Source organism: Trachemys scripta, chromosome 10 (genome assembly GCF_013100865.1).
Source record: "Trachemys scripta elegans isolate TJP31775 chromosome 10, CAS_Tse_1.0, whole genome shotgun sequence".
Lineage (NCBI taxonomy): Eukaryota > Metazoa > Chordata > Testudines > Emydidae > Trachemys > Trachemys scripta.
In genome coordinates, this window is record NC_048307.1 from 23168751 (window position 1) to 23194282 (window position 25532).

The following is a 25532-nucleotide window of genomic DNA, read 5'->3' on the forward strand; positions in this document are numbered from 1 at the left end:
AGATACTATTAACTTATTAGCATATATAAAGTTTGCATGGTTTTCATTCATTGGTGCACTCACCTTCATTTTCCCCACTTGCCTTGATGCCTTTTGAACTACCCTCTGTACCTTTAGCCTTATCTGGGTCTTCTTGAGTATCCTCAAGTCCTCTCTCCTCTTCCTCCTCTTCACCAACATTTTTATAATTGGGTCTTTTTTGCAACCTCTTCTTTCCCTTATGCTTGTTAATTTCAAGAGATCTCTCCAGTGTCTCTGTAGGTTTTATGAAGCATCTGACGCTTGATTTTGCCTATTAAATTTAAATGAGATACAGTTTTAGCTATAGATTTCTTCTGCAATTTAGCATAAAATGGGTAGAAGTCACTTCAGTTTGCACAAGACAGATTTACAAATCTATTAAGCATTTCACCTACACATGTCAAATTTAGCTTAAAAAGGCCACAAAGATTTAGCAATATCTAATTATCAGCAGTTCCAGACCACCTACAAAATAAAAGTATTCTAATCCTAAGGACTTAGTAGTATTAGGAAACATGACCATTTCAGGACAAGCAAGATCTAGATCTATCTATTAAACATGACCACTTTAAACTCATGTACCATCAAGAAAAAGATTCTCAAAAAGTAAACGTTTTTTGGCATGCAACAGCATACAATGCTAAAATAAATCAAGTCCCATGATGTTACAAACTGCAGCAGCTTCTGTTTGAATTAGACCATGCAGGAGAGACAGCTCAGAGAGGACTCAAACAAAAGCCTATTGCACAAACAGGAAGAGATGAGATAGTAAAAAAACCCAAACAAAAATATGGGGCTGAGGAACACCCATTAATATAAAATACAGCTTTTAAATAAAATATAGGTATGCTTTTTACCTCAGTGTGTTTGATGAAAACACACTACTATACCTCTAACCTCTTTTTAAACTTTTAAAGAGAGGTCAAAGTATACTTAATTGGTAGCGGTTTTCATATCAACTTCAATTTAAAAGGCTAGTTTCACTTGCAAGAATGTTTAGAATTAAAATACAACCACGTTGAGTGTGTCTTAGAGGATGTATCAGGAATTTGCCTTCTCAAAAAACTTAAAAATATTTAGAAAAAACATGCACCCATATTCAGTCAAAAAACTGACATTTCCTAAATGTTTATGTACACAGCAGGCTCAAGCTACAATGGTAAACACTGAAAAACAGTAACTACTCATCTGTTAATTACATTAAAAGATGACATTTAAGATACACTTCCTGTGTGCACATATTCTGCACACAACATGGCTCCAAGAAAAACAATTTGCACTTGAAATGAAGGTCCCCATTATACAGAACTGAACACAATTGGATTCATTAAAATGTGTATGTTCTAACCCAAAAGTTATCACAATATCAGACGTGGTATAACTCTCACAAAATCGGAAGATATTTTCCTATTGCTGGTGTGATAGATAAATTTATACAATTAAGGATAAGTATAGCTAGAAGACTATTAAGTACAATGTTCTTTTCTTGGCCCCGTCCTTCACTATTAGTAATGTCCCCCCCTTCGTCCTTGGTGCATCTGCCTCAGTCACCATCATTCCTTCCTCTCCCCACCCCCCAAAAACCTATAATAATTTCATAGGCCTTGTCTACAACGGTGAATTAGTCTGCATCACAAAGGTGTAAATTGTAGTACACATTAGCATGCTACACACTAACTGGCCTGTGTGGACCCTGTTGGTGCACACTGAAAGTTCTCTAGTGCGCATAAACATAAACCTGTTTCAAACAGAACTCCATTAACAGCATTAGGGAACTTTTAATGCATGCCAGCAGGGTCTTCATGGGCCAATTAGTGCACAACACAGTAGTGCACACTAAAATTTAAACCCCTCTGATGCAACATCACCAAGTAGACAAACCCTAATTGATTTCATTTTGTCCTTCTCTATACTCCCAAAACATCTCCACAGATCTAGTTTTCTAAACTTATTTTGTAGTATGTGTGTGGGTGGCATGCATTATATAGAACAGAAAGACATGGCTTAACACAAGCCTGTTTCTTTTCTGATTCAAAGCTACAGTATATCAAAGCAATTTAAGATGACATTTCCCTCTCCCCCGCCCCCAAAATGTGACAAATGCTGTAGATGGGTTTGCAGAGAGCAAAAACAAAGAACAATTTGTTATGTGAAAAAATTCTTTCAATCACTGTACGTTCACAGCTTACATGGGCAATACTTCATCACTTAAAATTGCTATCACATTTCAAGGTACAAATAGTAGCAATATGGGGGGAAAAAACACCACATAACAGCATCCACTGGAGTTAGTGGATACTGACTCCTGTCGTGCAACAAGAGTATAAGATTTTTGTAACCTTATCTCGTCAAGTGACTGAAGACAGAAAATAAAGACATGTTTCTTACAAGGACCTTTGGATGGCTCATTTATTACAAAAACACAGTACCCGTATTTTATGCGATATGATTAAGTATATTTCACAGTATTATTGCATAAACCCAATTCACACAAATTACCAATTATTCCAACTTTAGGATGTTCAGCGTAATATTATTCAACTCAGTGCACTCCAGAATGAGAAGCATGAACTTATTCCAAACTGCTGTGCCTTAGATAGGAAATAAATAAGTTCTGGAGAATTACAAATGAAGGCAGCTAAAGGCAAACATATATTGTTATGAACCATTCCCCTTGGCAACAGATGTGCAACTCTCCACTTAATAGGCTCATGACCAAGGAAAACACCTTTTCCAGTCACCCAGTGATCTTATTTGCAAAGTCACCACAAAATCATTCTATTGTTTATTTTATGTTAAAAGCAATATTCACCATTTGAGATGTGGGCACGAAGCCTTAAGATGTCTATGAGTGCAAAGCTATGAAGCATCTCAGGAAATTCACACTCAGCAAAACAAAGCAATTCCAATATTTCATCACACCTAGGCTTCTTTATTTAACCTAACAACATTCCATATAGACAGCAACCTCAATCATCTAATGGCCTAAAGGAACATGGAACTCTTTAAATCATTGGGTGGTCTGTTAGTTAGGGTTACCATACGTCCGGATTTTCCCGGACATGTCCGGCTTTTTGGTCCTCAAATCCCCGTCCGGGGGGAATTGCCAAAAAGCCGAACATGTCTGGGAAAATACTAGTCCCCTGCTTACCTTAGAGCGGCTCCGGCAGGCTGCGAGCTGCAGGCGGACTCCTCCGTGGCGGTGGCGGCTGCTGCTGCTTCTTCCCCCAGACACCTCAGCTTTGTGTAGCTGAAGAGCTGAGCTGCCAGAGCGCTACCGGCTCCACGGTTTGCCAGGCAGCCCCCAGACCTCCAGACCCTGCACCCGTGGCTGGGCACTTCCCCTCCCGGGCTCTGGCTGCACTGGGGAAGCGCCCGGCCGGGGGCGCAGGGTCTGGAGGCTGCCCGGCAAACTGTGAAGCCGGTAGCGCTCAGGCAGCTGTTTCGCGTGGCTGGGAGGGAGGAGGGGGGATGCGGGGTGCTCAGGGGAAGAGGCGGAGTTGGGGCTGGGCCGGGGAAGGGGTGGGGCCAGGGCCCCGTGGAGTGTCCTCTTTTTTTAAATTTTTAAATATTGTAACCCTACTGTTAGTTGTAGGAGCCAGCCATACAAGGAAGGTCAAAGGACCATGAGCACTGACTTTAAGGCCTGCTGGTCTGTTACTCTGATAACTTCCAGCTGGCAGATATCTCAGAATCAGCTTGTAAGGGAGAATTCCGGGAGCAAAGGACTGCTGAGAATGGCTGGTTTTCTTAAGTTTTGCTTGTGTGTGCATTTAAGTTCTGCAAGAACTGAGCTTCAAGAACATTTCATCTAACATCTTCCTCCAGCAGCTCCCCTATCCACTCTTGCTTTGTGCAGCAAGTTTCTGAAATATACTTAATTTAAAACAGGGCTTTAGCCTGCAAATTTAGCAAGAGAGACATCAAGGTACATGCTACACAAGATATTGAGAGAGACTATTTCTTAACAGTGAAACAGCACAGCACAGCCATGATCAATACACTGGTTCCTTGTTTGTGAGACAAAGATAATCTCATCTAGGGCAGTGGTTCTCAACCAGGGGTCGGGGCCCCTGGGGGGCCGCGAGCAGGTTTCAGGGGGTCTGCCAAGCAGGGCTGCAATTAGACTTGCTGGGGCCCAAGGCAGAAAGCCAAAGCCTTGCTGAATGGGGCTGAAGCCCGGGGTTCCAAACTCCACCACCCGGGGCTGAAGCCAAAGCCTAAGACACTTAGTTTCGCAGGGCCCGCAATTGCCCTGCTTGCTACCCCCTTAATCCTGCCCCTGGCTTTTATATGCAGAAAAAGTTGTTGTGACATAGGTGGGCCATGGAGTTTTTATAGTATGTTGGGGGCGTGGGGGCTCAAAATGAAAAAGATTGAGAACCCCTGATCTAGGGGGCTGTTCGCATATGCTTGCTAATGGATGTGGTTATTTCCAAACAGCTGATCACATTTGAACAAATGTATGTTCTTATAGAGAGACGCAGAAAACTCAAATCACTGGATTTCCAGTGCTCTATATTCTATATCTTCTGGTGGAGGGAATTCAGTGAGTATTTGTATTTTGAGATTAATACTGAGGGGCAAATCAACTGAGTAAATGTACATACTCAAGACTTTTGGCTCAAAGAAAAAATTTCGTAAAAACTGTCCTTTCACTTTTTAAACAAAACTGCTGCATAGTTTGTTTCAGAACAATAAAAACTGATGACACATCATGAAAGGGATGCCTGGCAAGATCTCTAGCACAATTTGTAGCCCCAAAAAGTTCAAGTAAGGATTTGCAATTTGTAGAGAAAGCTTATTCAAACCTTGCCCAGGTCACCCATTGCTAGTTACCATAATAAGAAATACTTTGGTACGAGAATCCTTCACAATGGCCAAAAAAGGAAAAGAAAAAAAAATGAAGGGAAAAACAAACAACACTATGAAGCTTTTATATTTTAAACACGAAATTATCTCCCCTTAACCTCTCAAATCTATTTTTACCCTGAGACAGAACTGCAACATAGGAAATTTTAGAAATAACTAGATTTAGAGCCCTATTTATATAAATGAGTTCTTGTTACAAGAGGCATGAAAAATGGAGGAACAAATTAAGCCCTTGTTCTTTTTGGGAACATCTTATAAGATGCAAGTTGCAAGAATCATTTAGTTTATTTTTCCCTTTCCCTTTTTTAGTGACTCAGCTATTTCTAGAAGACTGAAACAGTTTTCTTTATAAAGAAAATGTTTAATATATTGCAAGTATATTCTTAATGCAGTGTACTGTGGACTATCAATGTGAATGAAACATGTTGAGACAAGGAGATGAACACTCATCAAGAACATACTATAAAAAGGCCAGTTTCCATGGCCTGTTTAGTCTGGAGAAAAAGAATGGTTAGAAAGAGCTAATATGTAATGTGTGCGGTCAGATACAATAGCTACACACCCCTAATACTTTAAACGCAAGACCAGAGCATAAATTATGTGCCTTCTAAATTAATTTCTCAAGGTTGATACTAATTTTAGGTTAATGTTAATTTACACCTTCAAGTAATATTTATATATTTGCAGTTTGAGCTTGTGTAACGTGTGCTGGTAAAGCAAGGCAATACCAGTAACTTAGCTTCATATTACGAGAAGGAGAAAGTAGGTTAAACAAAAACGAAGAAATCTAAAACAGGTAGGATTGAGCAACATCCGAACTATACAGGAAACAGATCTCACTGACAGGAAGGAAGGTAAACCTTAACGTGACTATTGTTAAATTGTTTATACTATATTCTCCCTGACTTCACATATTTAACTACAGTCACAAGAAAAACACAGCAAGAGCTTCATTTTAACACTGTCCAATAACAGGAAGTATATAGAAAATAGTTACCTCTACATGTAATTTCTGCTACTCACATCTATTTTCAGAACTTGATACACATTGATATGGGGTGTTTGTTCACTTATAACATATATATGTTTTTAAACAGGCACAGTCGAGACTTCCTGGCATAAGTTTCACTGAACGGTATCTGTATACACAGGATTTGGATACTTAAAGTAAAAACATCTGTTACTGCTGATCTTTTTTGAGCAGTAATCATTATGGGAGTTGTTGTGAATCAATGATAGGGTTACAACGTGTCCGGTTTTCGACCAGAAAGTCCGGTTGAAAAGGCGACCTGGCAGTACGTCTGACCGGACATCAAATGTCCGGTTACAGTGGGCAAGGGGGAGGTGCTGGGTCATCAACTCCCACCAGTCCCTGTTCAGCGGGGGCTGCCTACTACCTGCAGGCAGGCAGGCTCTGTGTCAGGCTGCGGCTCCTGTCCCAGCCCCGGAGCAGAGGGAGCCCAGTGAGCGATGGCTGGGGGGTGTGGGGAAGGAAGGGCGGCTCAAGGGAAGAGACAGAGCAGAGGGGTCCAAATTTTCAGACATTAGAAAGTTGCCAACACTAAATCAAATGACCTTATCTTTTTGTAGTCACCAACATGTGCTGCTATTTCTATTACAAACCCTGACTTCCAGAAATTAGTACCATAGCAAAGCTGTCAAATGCATTTTGACACAACTTGCGAGACAGGTCTGTTAGCTTTTATGTTACAAGGGTAACTGTTAGTTCCCAAGCTGTCCTCCCCAAGCTATTTTTGTTTTGAAATTGACTCACCTGTGCAGTGCATAGGCAAATCAACATCACCTTATTAGATGGCATCAAAAGCTGCTGACAGCTCGAACAGTATCTGCATGGACTCTACCTGATCTTCATCCATCACTAGGAGATTGTACTTCTTGCATTTGTAGACTTTCAGTTCCATACCCAGCTCTGTATTCAAACTGGCAAGGACCAAGGTGATTGAGGCAACAATTGTCTTACTATAACCTTCTCTGTAATCTTAACCAAAAAAGTAAGAAGCCATATTGGTCAACCATTAGCAAGACCCTCAGCATCAAGTGTTGGTTTCCTGAGCAGAGGATGAACCAGAGCTTCTTAAAAAGAAGCTGGCACCCTACCCTCCCTAATGAAGGTATTAATCTCCACCAGCATTGAATCCAGTACTTTCCTCACTGGCCTTCACTAGCCAAAAAGAACATGGATCCAAAGGGACAGTACTGGGATAGAGTACACACCACTCCTCTAGTTTGAAGATATTGATGGGGCACAAGTCTGACTGCTTTTGTGATAAAGTAGATGCAAACTTCTTACAGACTTCAGTATTCAACACTGCATTGCTTTATCCTCACCTAGGCATCCTTACCACATACCACTGGCTCATATTTATAGCCAGGGTAATTGAGAACAATTTTCAGATTCTATTGAGTCTGATTTTTATATCCACGTGAAATGCCATTCAGTTGATCCAGGACTTCTAGTAAAAACAATGCTAGGGATCCTCAATTTTGAAATACCCAAAATATATGCTTAAAATAGCACACTGGACCCAGACAGTACTTGTGATGCAATTATTTCATCACCATTTTGCCATACATTAGTACCTGGGAAATGTAAGTCTCTGAAGACATTTCAAATACCAAGAGACACAAAACTTTGAACTGAGGTGCGTCTCCAACTTTCAAGATGAAACTTTCCTCTTCTCTTTAGCTTATGGCTGCTTCTCATTATAGTATGTTAAAATACAAACACACAAAGGATATAGGACCTAAAAATATTTTTACGGTAAATCTAAACACAATGCAAGTCTATGGAGACAATATTAGCATTCAAACACGTAGTGTGGAAGACTACAGCATACAGTAAGAAATGAGGAACAGAAATCTGTTGTGACTTACTAAAATTGAGAATTCAAAGTAAAATTTAACACTCAAAGGGGAAGAAAATAGTAAGTTAAGCCTGTTCTTCACTCCCAACTCTTGTACAATGTCCCTGCAGACACACAGAGCCCGCCTTCTGGCCATAGATTTCCTAGTAATAAGCTGCTTCTGCATGAAACCCATTTACGGCATACAATAATTACTTGAGGCAAGAAGACCCCATTCTTGAGCAAAGTTTTAATTGATAAATACAAAGAAATATATCACTGCTAATTCTTACCGACAAATTGCACTCAGTGACAGTATCACTCAGTGGTGATACTGGTACACGGCTACCTAGGAATAGCCCTGGAGAATAACCCCTAAACCAGGAGGCATTGACTAAAACTAACTCTGGGACCCAACCTGAGTCATGCCAGCAAGTGAGTACTATCACAGGTTGACAGAGAAGAGAACACTACATGGTCCTGCCCAACCCTATTCCCAATACATCAGGAACCTCTCAATACCTCTGACCGGCTTTAGCCGGTCAGGACCATACATGAACATAGTTACACATACACCATGTTGTCCGTCTGTTTTCTTGGAACCATGCTGAATACCTGACTGTATACATTCTCTTTACTGGAGGCCTCTTGTCCAGCTTCCCCAATGGGCTATATTCCCTCCTGCTGACAGGTTTTCCATTGGAGATTCCCCCACAGGTTTCCCCAATGAGCTTAATGAAACCCTACCTCCTTGTAAATACTTCCTAGAGTCTGTAGCTGAACCCTCCACAAATTTAGTTTCCCTAACGGGAAGTTTTCCTATTGTCCATTGAAACCTCTTAGCCCCAAAAGCTCAGTTCACTCTCCTACAAGCAAACTTCTATCAGCGAGCACAGAAAGATTTAACATCTGCCCTACTTAACTAATGTGATTAGGTATGACATGACTTCCAGTTTATATGCAGCCGGTTCCTTTTATCTTGGAAGGTAGGAAGTGGCAGCCAAAAAAAAGCACTAACAAAAACCTGCACAAGTAACAATAAAAGTGAACCCAAGCTTGTAGGAAATCCACAAACCCATCAATGTTAAAACAAACATATGCCAAAACACTCAAACATCAGATACAAGTGCCTTTGCATAATAGCTGTGAACTAGAATAAGTGTAATTTTGCAGACAGACAGAACCCAGCCTCTGACCACAGGTTTCCTAGTAATAAGCTGCTACTGCATGAAACCCATTTATGGCATACAAGTAACACACACAGATACTGGATGTATGTGACAAACAGAATGTCACAGAACTTTGCTAACATGAATAAGAGATTACTTTATCTGGAAGCATTAACTCACAATACTACCATTCCACCCTGCAGTGTCTGTTTAAAAAGAAATCCAATATTAAGAGCAATGTCGGACTACCCCACTTAACTGTGCCCAATAGCCATGGACAAGAATGATCAGCCCACAACAAGGGTCCCCTGATACAATGACACATTAGGAAAGTTCACTTTTGTTAAAGCAAGCCTTTTTCAGAGGTTCTTTCAAATATCCTTAAATATGCTAAAAAGCCAAACCTGAAATTAAATTTGGTGGGCTAAAAATTGTGCGGGGGGGCGAGGCGGAGAAGAGAAGGTTATACCAAGAGAAGTACCCTTCTCCCGACCGGCTCACATACTTAAGCCTTGTCTACACTTGTGGCGGCATGTAGTGTACATGTAGCTACATGCCACGGCGAAAGGCTCTCATGGCAGTGAGGAAAGGCTCCAGCAGATCCCCCTTCCACAGTCTTTCACTGCAGCATAGATGTTGGAGGCATTGGTTGGGCATGTAAAGAGCCAAACAGGATATACACCCTATGGTTCTGTCACATCTGTACTCTACTCATATGAGCAGTGCTTCATCACCTACACACTTATTTATATCTATGCTAACTGGGCATTCAGTGTCTATACCACGGGTAGGCAACCTATGGCACAGTGCCAAAGGCGGCACACGCGCGCTAATTTTCAGTGGCACTCACACTGCCTGGGTCCTGGACACCGGTCCGGGGGGGGGGGCTCTGCATTTTAATTTAATTTAAAATGTTTAAGAAACTTCATTTAAAAAACCTTATTTACTTTACATACAACAGTTTAGTTATATATTATAGAAAGAGACTTTCTAAAAATGTTAAAATATATTACTGGCACGCAAAACCTTAAATTAGAGTGAATAAATGAAAACTCGGCCCACCACTTCTGAAAGGTTGCCAACCCCTGATCTGTATCCCACATGTCTCAATAAATGGAGATATAGACTTAGAGGACGTATTTCACTTTTGATATAGGAATTACAGTCTGTTTATATCATGATTTGACTGCCTTAAGAGTAGCTAGTTTTTCTAACGTATGCAAATGCAAGCACACGCTGCAGGGAATTCAGAGATAAGTAACATTGGTAATTTAATCTTTCTTCCTATGTAATAAATAAAAATTACTTTAAATATCCATTAGAAAGGAATAATATATGTAGTTATTTTAAAACATTGCCTGCCGTTTCTACTACAGATCTCACATAACTATATTTTTATCGATAATTATGTATATCTGCTTGAAAGTTATGGCTGCTATAGGTTTCAGTTCTCAGAATTTGCTGAATCTAATTCAATGACTGAAAGGGATCTGGGAATCAAAAAAACGGAAGAGCATTACTTTCCCTGATGTAACTGGCTGATATATTTTTAGAAATAAAAACAACTGTAGAAGAACTTTCGATACATTACACACCTAATTATAAAACAGTTGACTTAAACATTCACAGAATGAAATCACAGGGTTAATTTTTAAAAACACTGTAATTTGTACCAAATAGCTTGAGTCCATATTGCATTTTCATTTACAATTATGTAATAGGAAAGCTATAGCTTGGCTTCATCTCCAAAACGTGATAAGTCTACATAAAAACTGAAAGATACTATTAATGAAGAGAAGGAAAGATTTAGGGTAATAGAAAAAAAATGGAGCAGATGAAGTGCGTCTTAACAGAAAGGTCAATCAGGCTGCAAAATAGTCTCCCACTGAATGCGATAGAAACTCATCAGTACTGTTCTCCAGAAGCAGACAAGTATTTGCCAACCAGATTACTCCATCCCTTTCTCTCCCTTAAAAAAAATTATTAGAATAAAGACATACAAAAGTTAGTTGACCACTTACTGAATTTCTCTGGATATCTTGCTCAACTTTTGAGGAGAATACTGAAAGGTCTCCATTAAGAATAACCTCAGCCAGTGAGTTCACCAGAGGTGCATAATGTATAATCAGGAAAACCTATTAAGAGGGAGAGGGAGAAAAGAATGTTAGACACATACAATTTTAGACACTGAAGGCATTTTCCCCACCTAATTAAATCCTTCAATTTCTTTATGTTACATAATGTCTAATAAACCCAAACTGGGATATACTTGAGCTATAATTAGTATTCGGTAGGAACACAGACCACAATCCCTTTCTACATCAAATTAATCTCCCTTTCCCTGAATTCCAAGCCTGATTGATAGTCTACTTGGCCAGTGTTCACAAGTTTCCTTTTATCCTTTTCCAGCTAAGCACTATGTATTCCTCCCCATTTATTTTAAGAAACATCAAGATTCTATAGCATTCGCCTACAGTCAACCCATTTCATAAAAATCTGTTATTGGAGAAAGCCAGGACAGTTAAGTGATTGTGATACATTTTATCCATAGGCCTTGTGGTATGGGAACACCTAGCAATATCCCATGCATAATATTTTACAAAAGCATAGCACAAGATTTGCTTGATGGAGAAAGTAGTGGGTGAAGTTCTATGGCCTGTGTTTATGAACTAGACTGACATCCTGTACAACAGTCTGTTCTGGCCTAAAGATTTAAGGCTTTTCAACAGTGTAAGAACATTTTTCTTAATCGTTGTTTTTCAGCGAGAGGTATCTGGCAAGTCTCAATGTCAAGAGTCAACAGTGTAACGCTGTTGCCAAAAAAAAAAAAAAAAGAGCAATCATCATTCTGGGATATATTAGCAGGAACACTGTAAGCAAGACACAAGTAGTAATTGTGGGGAGGGACGGTTGTGAGTTCAATCCTTGATGGGGCCACTTAGGGATCTGGGGCAAAATCAGTACTTGGTCCTGCTAGTGAATGCAGGGGGCTGGACTCAATGACCTTTCAAGGTCCCTTCCAGTTCTAGGAGATGGGATATCTCCATTAATTTATTTTATTTTATTTATTTTTCTTGTGTAACTGTCAGGATGGTTAAGCAAAGGAATAAATTGCCTAGAGAGGTTGTGGAGTCTCCATCATTGGAGATGTTTAAGAGCAGGTTAGACAAACACCTGTCAGGAATGGTCTAGTTTTATGATTCTATAGAATGTAGAAATAAGCTCAGTGTAATGTAGGAATAAGGCTCCAACATTTTCAACATTTAAGCACTTAGGTCAGGGGTCGGCAACCTCTGGCACGCGGCTCTCCAGGGTAGGCATCCCTTGCCCGCGCCGCTTCCCGCAGCCCCCATTGGCCTGGGACGGCGAACCTCGGCCAGTGGAAGCTGCGATCGGCCGAACCTGCCGACGCGGCAGGTAAACAAACTGGCCCAGCCCGCCAGGGTAAGCACCCTGGTGAGCCACATGCCAGAGGTTGCCAACCCCTGTGATAGGTGCTACAGAAAAACCTAAAATAAATTCTGCCATAGTTGTGCTAGGTGAAAGAGACAAACACAGTTTGAGTCACCAGCATCCTGTGTTCAACGTTTGAACACATCTGCTTACAGAACATGATATTACCAGGCCTTCAAATGGAAAGGGGGAACCTTTGACTTCCTATTTTGCAATGATGGGCTAGTACCCATATAAATCCCCTTCAGAATTTCATAGCAATATGCTCTCAAAGCATAACTTTGAGGTACCCATTAGAAGTAACTCAGGAACATAAGGCAGTGGCCTACCTACACACAGGAATGCCCTGACAAACATTACAAATGTGCTTTGGGAACAGCAGGGGCTTCCCATCTCCTGCTGGATGCAATTCAAGTTGTTGGTTCTAATTTACAAAGCTGTTCATTATATAGAGTATCTGGTATGCCAGTGGCCATCTCTGTGTATGCAACACTGATGGCAGAAATCACTAAAGTGGTTTTCTTAACAGTTACTTAATGTGTACTCTTCAAAACGAGATTATTTCAGTGGAGGAACCTGGCTGTTCAGCTTCCACTTTGTCAGAGGAGATATTTATTGACCTATAGAGATCTATTTCAGGAATCCTTCATCAAGCCTTTGCTTCACTACAGACCATAGAGATATTAATTAACAACTTAATGGTGATTGAGGAGGTATAGGTTGGGAAGCGGTTTTCTCCTATGTGAGTAGTTCCTATAATCCTGAATTTGTATTGACAGATACTATCACAATGAGAGCATAAAATAAACAGGGATTGCATTTTACAATTTATACTCAAGTCAGATGGACCAAGTTGTAGCACAAGACTGAGACCATACTAATGATATGCAATATAGTAGAACCATAAAGGAAGAGTTTTGCTGCATTAAACTACTCAGCATCTTAATATCAACGTGGAAATATTCTATTCAAAGTTACGAATAATGTTCTGCCCCTAGATACGCACATTTGATTCTCAATGATTAAAAAGAAATCCCTCCTGTTGGCAAAGGTAGCGTCTACACTAAAGCGCTGCAGCTGTGCCACTGTAGCGTTTTAAGAGTAGACAAGCCCCAGATATGATGAAATAGGCCCAATGAGCTGCTGAGCAAAGCTGGGTGACATTTTTTGGATAAATAATTCAATCCTGGAGAACTACAGTTTCAGTCAATCCAAATCTATTGCAAATTTGACACAAAAATTGTTTGGGCTAGATTCACAAGAGGGCTTAGATGCCATTCACAAAATGGCTAGAGGACCCAGTGCCTCCTTTATTACCTTCAGCTAAGTAGTTAAAGTGGTTACCTGGAATGCGAGACACCCAGGTTAAATCCCTCCCTCCCCCCTCGCCTGATGCAAGCAGAGACATGAATTTGGAATCAGAGTTCACAATTCTAAGCAAGGGTAGGAGGGAGTACAGCAAAATAGAGACAATGGATTTCAGGAAGAGGGATTTTGGTCAGCTCAGAGAGCTGATAGGTAAGGTCCTATGGGAATCAAGACTGAGGAGAGTTGGCAGTTTTTCAAAGGGACACTATTAAAGGCCCAAAAGCAAGCTATTCTGCTGGGTAGGAAAGATAGAAAATGTGGCAAAAGACCACCTTAACTTAACCACGAGATCTTGCATGATCTAAAAAATAAAAAGGAGTCATATAAAAAATGGAAACTAGGACAAATTACAAAGGATGAATATAGGCAAACAACACAGGAATAGAGGAGCAAGATTAGAAAGGCAAAGGCACAAAATGAGCTCAAACTAGCAACAGGAATAAAGGGAAACAAGAAGACTTTTTATCAATACATTAGAAGCAAGAGGAAGACCAAAGACAGGGTAGGCCCACTGCTCAGTGAGGAGGGAGAAACAGTAACAGGAAACTTGCAAATGGCAGAGATGCTTAATGACTTCTTTGTTTCGGTCTTCACCGAGAAGTCTGAAGGAATGCCTAACAGAGAATGCTAATGGGAAGGGGGTAGGTTTAGAAGATAAAATAAAAAAAGAACAAGTTAAAAATCACTTAGAAAAGTTAGATGCCTGCAAGTCACCAGGGCCTGATGAAATGCATCCTAGAATACTCAAGGAGTTAATAGAGGAGGTATCTGAGCCTCTAGCTATTATCTTTGGAAAATCATGGGAGACAGAAGAGATTCCAGAAGACTGGAAAAGGGCAAATATAGTGCCCATCTGTAAAAAGGGAAATAAAAACCACCCAGAAAACTACAGACCAGTTAGTTTAACTTCTGTGCCAGGGAAGATAATGGAGCAAGTAATTAAGGAAATCGTCTGCAAACACTTGGAAGGTGGTAAGGTGACAGGGAATAGCCAGCATGGATTTGTAAAGAACAAATCATGTCAAACCAAACTGATAGCTTTCTTTGATAGGATAACGAGTCTTGTGGATAAGGGAGAAGCAGTGGATGTGGTATACCTAGACTTTAGCAAGGCATTTGATAGGGTCTCGCACAATATTCTTATCAATAAACTAGGCAAATACAATTTAGATGGGGCTACTATAAGGTGGGTGCATAACTGGCTGGATAACCGTACTCAGAGAGCAGTTATTAATGGTTCCCAATCCTGCTGGAAAGGTATAACAAGTGGGGTTCCGCAGGGGGTCTGTTTTGGGACTGGCTCTGTTCAATATCTTCATCAATGACTTAGATATTGGCACAGAAAGTACGCTTATTAAGTTTGCAGAGGATACTAAACTGGGAGGGATTGCAACTGCTTTGGAAGATAGGGTCACAATTCAAAATGATCTGGACAAATTGGAGAAATGGTCTGGGGTAAACAGGATGAAGTTTAATAAAGACAAATGCAAAGTGCTCCACTTAGGAAGGAACAATCAGTTTCACACATACAGAATGGGAAGACACTGTCTAGGAAGGAGTAATGCAGAAAGGGATCTAGGGGTTATAGTGGACCACAAGCTAAATAGGAGTCAACAGTGTGATGCTGTTGCAAAAAAAGCAAACATGATTCTGGGATGCATTAACAGGTGTGTTGTGAGCAAGACACGAGAAGTCATTCTTCCGCTCTACTCTGCCCTGGTTAGGCCTCAACTGGAGTATTGTGTCCAGAGTTCTGGGCATCGCATTTCAAGAAAGATGTGGAGAAATTGGAGAGGGTCCAGAGAAGAGCAACAAGAATGATTAAAGGTCTAGAGAACATGACCTATGAAGGAAGGCTGAAAGAATTGGGTTTGTTTAATTTGGAAAAGAGAAGACTGAGAGGACATGATAGCAGTTTTCAGGTATCTAAAAGGGTGTCATAAGGAGGAGGGAGAAAACTTGTTCATCTTGGCCTCTACGGATAGAACAAGAAGCAATGGGCTTAAACTGCAGCAAGGGAGGTTTAGGTTGGACATTAGGAAAAAGTTCCTAACTGTCAGAGTGGTTAAACACCGGAATAAATTGCCTAGGGAGGTTGTGGAATCTCCATCTCTGGAGATATTTAAGAGTAGGTTAGATAAATGTCTATCAGGGATGGTCTCGACAGTATTTGGTCCTGCCATGAGGGCAGGGGACTGGACTCCATGACCTCTCGAGGTCCCTTCCAGTCCTAGAATCTATGAATCTTCCAGGCGAGTGCCCTAATCACTGGGCTAGAGTCATTCTCAGTTCATACATACTATCTCTGGCCAATTTTTATTCAAGACATTTAGTTCACCCCAAAATGAAATTTCTCAAGTTTTACTTGGCTGGTTTGTGTGTTTTATTTTGTTTTAAAACTCTTTTCAGAACGGTTAGTGAACTGAAAAAGTATTGACTATCTCTAATGCTGAGTACTTCTCAATACTCCCATTTACATGAAGTAGATTAGAGGGCTCAAAGCACCTCATAAGAGGCATTTAGTGACTTAACAAGACTGATTCCCTTAGTTTCAAGTGATTGCTACTATAAGGTTTCATTTCTGAGGTCACTAAAACTAACTCAAATTGAACTTAGCAGCACTGCAGTGTTTCCTTTCCTGAGGCAACAAAACAGGTGGAAACTGGTTTTTACAATGTCTACAAATCATCATAAAGAAATCAACCTGGGAGGATACCCCCACTTATAAAAAGTCTGACTTTTAAATCTATGAATTCTTAAATAAGTCATTTTAAAATATCACTTCTAGCAGAAATTCAAGTCAATAATATATTTTGACCTAAATGTGTATATTTATTTAAGAATGTAAATGTATTGAGCATGTACATGAAGTATGCAGGTAGGCTAATATTTAGCTGACAGAATAAGCTTTTTTCAGTCTCTAGAGTAAACAGCAATAATCCGAAGAACAAAAACGAGCATTTGCCATTTTCAAGAACTTTTATTTAACTATATATTTCACCACTCGCTTAAAAAAATTCCCAATTTAAAAGAAGTTTATGGTGGCACTCTGATCTATTGTAAAGTTACCTAACTAAGATGTGTGCAATCTATAATGGCATTTTCAATTGTCAGTAGTTATAGCATCTGCTCAGTATTCAGCCACTCAGTTTTTATTTTTGTAAATACAAGAAAGCTGATCACGTTTCATGAGACATAAAACAAAAGCACTCCCTACTTGTAATTAAAGATCCCACAACATTTTGCACAAGAGTAAGAGATTCAAAACCCTAATTTCTGTATGTCCTAGTCAAATTGAAATTTGGAATGCTGTATTCTGCCTGTAGTTGCAGTTGAATACTGTATTCTTCATTTCAGTCCTAAATTGTCGTACAAAGCTGTTATGCAATGTTTAACAGCTGCTGCATTCCACTCAAGAGGTGGCTGCATTAAACTGGTGAGTTAAGGGATTGTTACGTCTCAAAATATCTGCCTTTTACTGGTGTTCTAAAGATTTAATTAGGTAATGTTTGTAAAGTATTCCAAGAACCTCCAAGGAAAGGTACTAGTAAGTAAAGAGTAGTAGTTGGCCCATGTGATGACCAGTGAGCTAATGATTTAAAAAATAAATATATAAGTGTCCCTTAAATGTACACACTGCACCTCAAAACTGAGCACAATTCTCTCCAGCTGAAAAATAGCCCCCTAAAACACACAATTTATAATTAAATTACTGAGACCATTACAAACACCACATTGAAATGTGACATACTTGTGAGAGAAGATAGAGAGAAACTTGGAGACTTATTTTTGGACGCTCCCCACCCTATGGAAGAAAGAAAAGAAAGCCCAGTTAATTACAGAAAACTAAGGTAATTACACCATTAAATAGAACACAGGCCAACATTTTTAAAAAGAGAAGAATGTAAAGTATAAACACTTTATTTATTCATGTGCACTACCTCCCCACTTCCCCCAATGCTACTAAGTTCGGAGGAATATGCTGACATTTTCCAGTGACTTTCCATTTCTTTGGAAAAGGATTTCAGAAGAATGCATTTTTCATTTGCTGCACAATTGAAAATATGGCTGCACATTGTTTTTGAAGCCAAAGCTTCCTGTAATATTTATTTTTACCAGATGCTTAAGTGAGAAGTATTTTATCCCTCCAGCATATCCTTACCAGATGGTACTTATGAAATGACAAATTAATAAAAGGAGGCTCTTACAATTTGTTATTCCACAGAATCAATTAAATAAGACCAATAAAAGTTTTACTGGAGTTGTTGACATTCAGTTGTTGGATTCAAGTAGGTAATTCTGACTTCACAGGCATTTTCTCTCCATAATCAGAACACAATAAATGCTTACAGAATGACAATACTTTAAAATCTCCATTAATATTAGAATAATCTGATTTCTGAAAGAACCACTAGCACCACAGAAAAGAGATCTATTTACAGTCTCTTTTGTCTGAAGCATGTTGTTTTAAGTCAGAGATATTTGCATATTTTTGCATTATAAGACATGAAAGGAAACATGGCTGAAGCACAAGACTGGAAGTCATAAAATCTGGTCAATACGTACCTCTACCACTAACTCACTGTTTAAAATGAAGATAATTTAACCCAGAAGGGGATATGACAGGTTAAATTAACATATTAAAAACGCTAAGATCTTTGATGCCAGGCTCCATAGAAATGCCAAGTACGATAAATCTTTGGAGATGTCACACAATTATGACAAAGATAAAAAATACATGAGGATCACAAGACACATGCAATTACCACGGAGATAGGCACTGTATAAGAACCTGGATTAGAATTTAAGCAAACTTTTCATCTGTTCCATACAGTAGATAGTAAGTCTGATTCTGCTCCTTTTAATCAGTGACATGTTTTTTTAAAAAAAACCACTGAAATTAGAAAAATCAGACTAGAGGCAAGGTGCATGGATTTGAAAATTTTATATGTAACAGAGATCCTGTTTTCAATCTTAAAGGTTACTTTTTAAAAAAGCATCTTTCTGATACATTTTAAAAGGCCAATATAATTGTATTTCAGAGAAATTTAGGCCCAGACCTGAACTTACCTCTTCTGTTCCTACTGCTAACATTAAATGCTAAACAATGGTTAACAACTACAATTGACTCTAAATGTTTAACAACTACATGGGCCAATGTATGAGAATCTTTACCTAGGTTCATATATACCTAAAACACATCTCCCGGGCAGTCATCTTTTAATTTAAGGAAAGCAAAGACCTGAATTATTTAAACTGTTTTTCTTGTAAAGTACTTAAATGTAGAGGATATTAATTCTACTTATGGGATACACTTACTGCACAAATTACTGTAAATACTGAGTGGAAATCATTAATTATTAAGACTTAACTAATCACTAAATCATGCAAGCTATTCCTTACCTTATCTTGATTTACTAATGAATACACATAGAGAGGCAGAAACAGCCTATTAAGTAGGTGGTCTGTGAGCACATCATTTAAGAATTCACAATTAATGATGAGGATATCATTAAGATAATGCAAATGATCCAGATGTTCTGCTACCAAATCACTCAATTTGCCTCTATTTCTGTGCCTGAAAGAGACAAAGATTGAGACATAGCTAAGGTAGAACAATCAGAACTCAGTAAGATAATGTATCTGCATCTTTTTTCTGTCTTATTCCAATGCAGACATGCAAGTTACCTCCTGTAACCTCAGAGATTTGACAATCAAAGTGAAGCAATTGAAGGAGAATGTTGTCATTTTAATTTCACAATGCAACATCCACAGTGATGAGTACAAGATTTCGGTTTTCTGGAGAAGCATAAAAATCTCAGCTGCCACTTTGTACGTGCCTTTTCAGAAGCCAATCATGAAAGGAAACATTACAATTTTGTTTTCTATTACAAAAGACTATTTAAACATTTTTTTAATCTTAAAGCGAGTAAAACTACTTATATTTCTTCTGTACTGTTCTAACCCAAGTAAAGCTTTAAAAAAAACTGCTCCATACATACTCAAAGAGCAAATCCAACATGGTGATCATGAGCAACACAGCAGGAATTTTGTAGGTGACAAAATAAGAGGTTCTATACAAGCGACACATCTGCCAGTTATATTGATGGCAATGGTGTTTAGATAATTAAGTACTGAATTAACTTGGAAAGTATTTGTCTAGTGATAGTTTTCAGAAAACTATCCTAATGTCCAGCTTTCTGAATGCGAGTACAGATATCTAAAGAGCCTGTGCTTTTAGTCTTATCGTTATGCGAACAGTCCTATGTATCTTCTGCATAACAATTTAGTTCATTAATAAAGTAAAGTCTATATACTTCAAACCAACTACAATGAGGAATAACAGGTCTCCCAACAAATCATTTATTTACAGGAATGTTAAAATTTATAAATGACTTGACAATATCCTCCTGCAATGATTTCTAACATGATCTTGTAAGAATTACAGACTTCAGGCTGCTTGTTGGTAGGATCATTTCTTGAGAAACTAACTTAAAAAGTTTTCAATGCATCTGGCAAAAAGAAATAATTGTAGAAGCTTACTCTTCATCAGTCTGCACACAGTTATCCAGTTCTATCACATGGCTCCCAATAAACCAAACAAGGTTGGAGAAGTAGGGGACAGCAGTTTTATCTCGAATGTAGTGCAACATAGGCTGGTTGTCCACTGAAGAGAAGTTTAAAAAAAAAAATTCCAAAAGATAAATGTAAAAAAAAAATACAATCAACTTATCATTCTGAATTTTCGTTACATGCTAATTTTTTTTTTAAACTCACTCATACACACCTGTATGGGTTTATCTTATCCATGAAATAGATGCCTTTTAAAGTTTCATAGGACAACTCTTGAAAGGCTAAATGAGCCTGTTAAAATACTAAGGTTATTTTTACATTGATCTCAGGATAGTAAGTAAATCTACTGCAGTTCAGAAAACCACACTCTATTCAAGTGAGTTTTCTTTTTAAAAAGACAAAGTGTAAGTATAAACCAATAGTGCTGAAAGCCAAACTTGTTAATAGACTTACATGACACTGCATTAAGGAACACAGGAATCATCAGTGAAGGAAGGGAAAAAAAAAAAAAAAAGACAACAGGATTAGGAACTGGGATGGTGAGACATCCTCCAAAAGAGTTAAAGAGCTAAAGCAGGAAGCATCTAAACTAAAAGATACAGGTTAGAAGGTGTTAGATCAGAACATTTGCAAATGGATAGTCAGAAAATTAGGAAACCTGCGTGTTTGATAGTTGTGTTTTTCAAATTCAACCCTCGTAGCTCTCCAACATTCAACTTAAACTCTAGGCAAGAGCATCATAAAACTTTCCTTTTTATTTAGTAAATGTACACAAAGTATGAAGTGCATCATAGTTCACCGTTTCTGTAAAAACTGGCTCACACACAGAAGGTTGGGTGTTAGAAGTAGAAAAAATTTGGCATGGATTTTGCTTGCTAAACACCAGAAAGGGCCACACTTTGTACGCAGTGTCCAGATACCAACACAGCTATAAAGCATCTAAAGCAAAAATGCCTTCAGGGTTGTCATGTAAATGTTGACACTTACCATCCACATTGCTTCAGTTTCCTTATTCAATACAGATCAAACAAGCAGCTTTTAAAATGTGGAGTAGAATTTTCTCCAGCCTTATGTTTTGTAATCAATCATTACAGTTACTTTAATGTCACATTTGCCATTTTACTTCCTCCATTAGCTTATCTACATCCAGTAATAAGCACATTCTATCAATTAAACGCTATACCTTTCTCGTATACTGCTGAGAGCTAAAACTAATCCAATCATTTTATTATATAGCTATATATTTTACAGCTTAAACAGTAAGTTGTTGGAAGTGAACTCTGTGAGAAAAGTGTCATTATGAGGTAAAAAGCATTGTTGTGTTTACTTTGTACCTGAAAGTTCACTAGAAAATAGTAATTTTTGACTAGTCATTTTTCAGTCCATGCACAACTACAACATCCATTGATTTATAGCAAGTTTTGCAAGTCAATTTCATATTGGTGTAATGACAGTTTATTTACAAATTAATATTAAATTCCTTTTAGATTTGTAATATAAAAAGCAGTGTAAAAATTGAAATAAAAATTTAATTAAAAAGGCAACTGCAGGATAAAAACCCCTATATGAATGCACATCACCATACAGAGCACTCCAGAGCCTAGGATTACATTTCTACCTCCAGACTATGCAAATGAATTTACACAGAACTGCACAAAACAAGTTGTTTCTATAATAGAGTGCAAGTTATATATACTTGCTTGCACAAAGAACAACTTATTGTACATCAATAGCTTTTCTCTACTGATGAGTGGACTACCAAATTCCAGAATCACAGTCATAATCCAAAAAAATTAAGGAAATATATATGTTGATTTCTGCCACACAAATTACCATTTCTCTTATTATAAATGTTCAATATGTCAAGAGACTGATATCCTTAACAAGAAACTACTACTTTTTAAAATGGACAGATTAGGACCTCTACTGGCAGTTGAGGTGAATTTCCTTGTGTATTTTATATTGTGTTTCAGAGTAGCAGCCGTGTTAGTCTGTAACCGCAAAAAAAACAGGAGTACTTGTGGCACCTTAGAGGCTAACAAATTTATTTGAGCATAAGCTTTTGTGGGCTACAGCCCGTATGCTCAAATAAATTTGTTAGTCTCTAAGGTGCCACAAGTACTCCTGTTCTTTATATTGTGTTGTCACCCTTTTCTTTATCAAGGAAAATATACTGATGTTTATAAACACACAGTATTGTGTAAACACTTTGGCTTTAGAGTTGTCTTTTTTAAAGATTTTTAAAAAAATCTATATTTAACACATGTATGTTTGTTAACACATGCATGTTAAGTAATATGCTTACAATTAATTCAGCCTTGCATAAATCAGAATCTATGCCTTGTAAATATGCATAGTTTGTAATTGTTAACATTTAACTTTAGTTACACAAAGTATTAGGTGTACTAGTCTTCTGATACACTAAACTTACCTTTGTAGACATTTAAAGTTATAGTCCTGACAGCAATTCTGACCATGCTCTCTGGGTGGTTAAAAAATTTAATGGCCTCCGTATACAAGGCAAAATCATTAGTGTGCTGAAATAAAAATACAGCAGGCATTATGTACTATCCTGTCAAACATTCAATACTTTCTTAGGATTTTGCATGAAAAAAGTTACCCTACTAAGGTAACAAGGCAGAAAAAAAAAAATCTACTCTATCGCATGGTCCTATAAATGCGTGCAGATGTAGTCAAACAAAATCTGAATTTCAAACACCCATTAGTTTCCAGGTATATGAGTTTACTACAGGAAGCATGTATTAACTAAAGTTTCACACAACATCTCTGTACTTTTTAAAGAGCTTTGATGCCCTCTTCTGGCAAGAATTATTATGTGGATAGAGAGAAAAATAATTCTAAGGTTGTGTGAAAAGATCACCTCTTAGACCTGCAACTGCACCAAAATAGGTGGGTCTTTTTGCCCACACTGATCCCCACCGACTTCATATGGTATCTGTCTGCATGGATTCAAATGCAGAATTAGGTCTTTAAGATAACAGGCTTACAATTGAATAAAGTACTGTAGTAAAGAGACAAAACTCTAGGTTCTATGAGTTAGCACTACATTTGAAACATCAGAATTCTGAATTAACTTAAGTTTGAAGTTATGTTGCAATACCAAATTCTGTGAGCATTTATAATTCAAATATAGCAGTTGACTCAGACCAAATCAATATTTACTGACTAAAATCCATGAAGTAGTTTGTTTTAATATACACATGCAAACTGCCAATAACTGAAATTTCTGTAAATTTGGATATTTTTGCAATTAAATTTGATTATATTAAATTCTTTTAAATGGAGATCTCACATGCAATATTTTAAAAAGCTTTTTAATTTTTTGAAGCAGTGATTTAAAAAGCAAACTATTTTAGTTTCATGTTATTACAACAAAAAGGCAAGACACTGACAGAATCACTAAGAACATTAGCTTCTGCCATCCGTGTTGCAGTGTGTTTATACTTAGGCAATGTCTACACTATGGGCACCACAGCTACAACTTCAAAGCTAATGCAGCTGTAGTGCCGTAGTGTAGACTCACGCTACAGTAATAGAACTCCACCTTCTCAAGCCATGGCAGCTACGTTGACTGAAACATTGTTCAGTCAACCTAATCGTGCCTACACCAGAGGTTAGGTTGACAAAGCTACTGCAATGACGGGTGTGGATTTTCCCCCCCCCCCACTTGAGCAAGGCCAGCTCAGGCACCAGCTTGCCAAGCAGGTGCTTGGGGCGGCCACTCCGGAGAGGGGCGGCACGTCCAGCTACTCGGCAGCAATTCGGCGGACAGTCCCTCACTCCCGCTCAGAGCGAAGGATCTCCTGCCGAATTGCCGCCGCAGATCGCGAACGCGGCCGCAGATCGCGAACGCGGCTTTTTTTTTTTTTTTTGCGCCGCTTGGGGCAGCAAAAACCCTGGAGCTGGCCCTGCCCTTGAGCACCATACCTGTTTAAGTGTAGACCAGGCCTTCATTTCAGAGGTTGTAGTATTTAATCAAGAAAGCTGGTTGTGGGTTGGGATTATATGAGGTTATCCTCTACTGTCAATCAGTTTTGGACTACCAATGAATACTTGGCTGTGTATTTGTGGACTTTGCTGAAAAACTGCACATTTAAAATCTCACCTTCACTATTTTTTTTTAAATAATACACACTAATAGCATGCCAAGATATTATATGCTAATGCAGTTAACAGTGGGAATTTAGACTTTATTTTATTACAGAAATAAGACATTGCACTCTAATTATTGCCTGTGCAAATAGTATAACGCTTATAACATCTGTTAATAATTAAATTAAGACCAGTATGAAGAGTGGGAAATACACGAGACAGACATTTCATAGCACAAAAACATTTCCCTACACACTTGCTACAACACACAAAACCTGATCCTGAGATTCTTACTCGGGCACATTGTTACTACAATAAAAGTAATTTTAAACTACAAGACAATGGGGCAGGAGCACTCCTCGGAAGAAGCTTGAGTTGAGATAGAGGAGTGCTAAGGCTCATGGGTGAGAGGAGTCTGTCTGGGATCCACCAAAGTTTTGGCCTTAAACTCACTTCTGTATAGATTATAATTAGTAATGTTTTTTACTGTAAATTCTTCCAGACACTTACCTCATTGTAAAAAAAGTGTACAGTGTGATTGTTGAGTTTCAGGGAAAGTGTTTTCAGAAATGAGATATAATATGCCATGATCTCCTCATCAGAAAAGTCAAATTTGTGGACAATGATAGAATTTACATAGTTATTAGAGAGCAAATAATCTGAAATATAAAACCATATCACAAATCACCACAAAGGAAAATCATCATGAAATAGGTTATATATAGGCTTCATAGAATTTAATATTTATTTCTTTATAATTTTGATGGATAATATCAAGGTTTATTTTTGATTTTTATCATTTTAAATGTTCATAGTTGTGAAAACATAAGTTAAGCATTTTTTTGTTTTTAATCGATTTAAATTTTCACACTTGCAGGAAATTATGGAGGATGGCAGGGAGGAATCAGACAATTTAATGACAGTAGACACTGAGATTAAAAAGAAAGTTTCATAACCACTAAAACACAAATTGTCAACATCATGTGTCAAAACACATGAAGTAGATATCCCGAAATCAAACTAAGTTTTCAAGCAGCATTTTTCTTATTTTTGCCTCCATAAATGTTGATCACCATCGATGGAAATGGGTTTTGTTTTG

At 38.3% G+C, this 25532-nt stretch overlaps 1 protein-coding gene across 12 annotated transcripts in view; it reads right to left on the bottom strand.

The window, feature by feature from the left end:
- The window catches only part of CLEC16A (C-type lectin domain containing 16A), a 186191-nt gene that overhangs the window by 137865 nt on the left and 22794 nt on the right, over positions 1-25532 (bottom strand). For 10 of the 12 annotated variants that reach the window (XM_034783346.1, XM_034783349.1, XM_034783348.1 and 7 more), the window contains exons 4-11: positions 24944-25092; positions 22752-22857; positions 20774-20779; positions 20291-20414; positions 19151-19325; positions 17499-17552; positions 10948-11061; positions 64-292 (exon numbers count right to left, since the gene is read on the bottom strand). In XM_034783346.1, coding sequence (XP_034639237.1) covers positions 64-292; positions 10948-11061; positions 17499-17552; positions 19151-19325; positions 20291-20414; positions 20774-20779; positions 22752-22857; positions 24944-25092 — 957 coding nt within the window. The remainder of the gene's footprint in view (positions 1-63; positions 293-10947; positions 11062-17498; positions 17553-19150; positions 19326-20290; positions 20415-20773; positions 20780-22751; positions 22858-24943; positions 25093-25532) is intronic. The other 2 variants (XM_034783355.1, XM_034783345.1) reach the window with 1 other exon arrangement.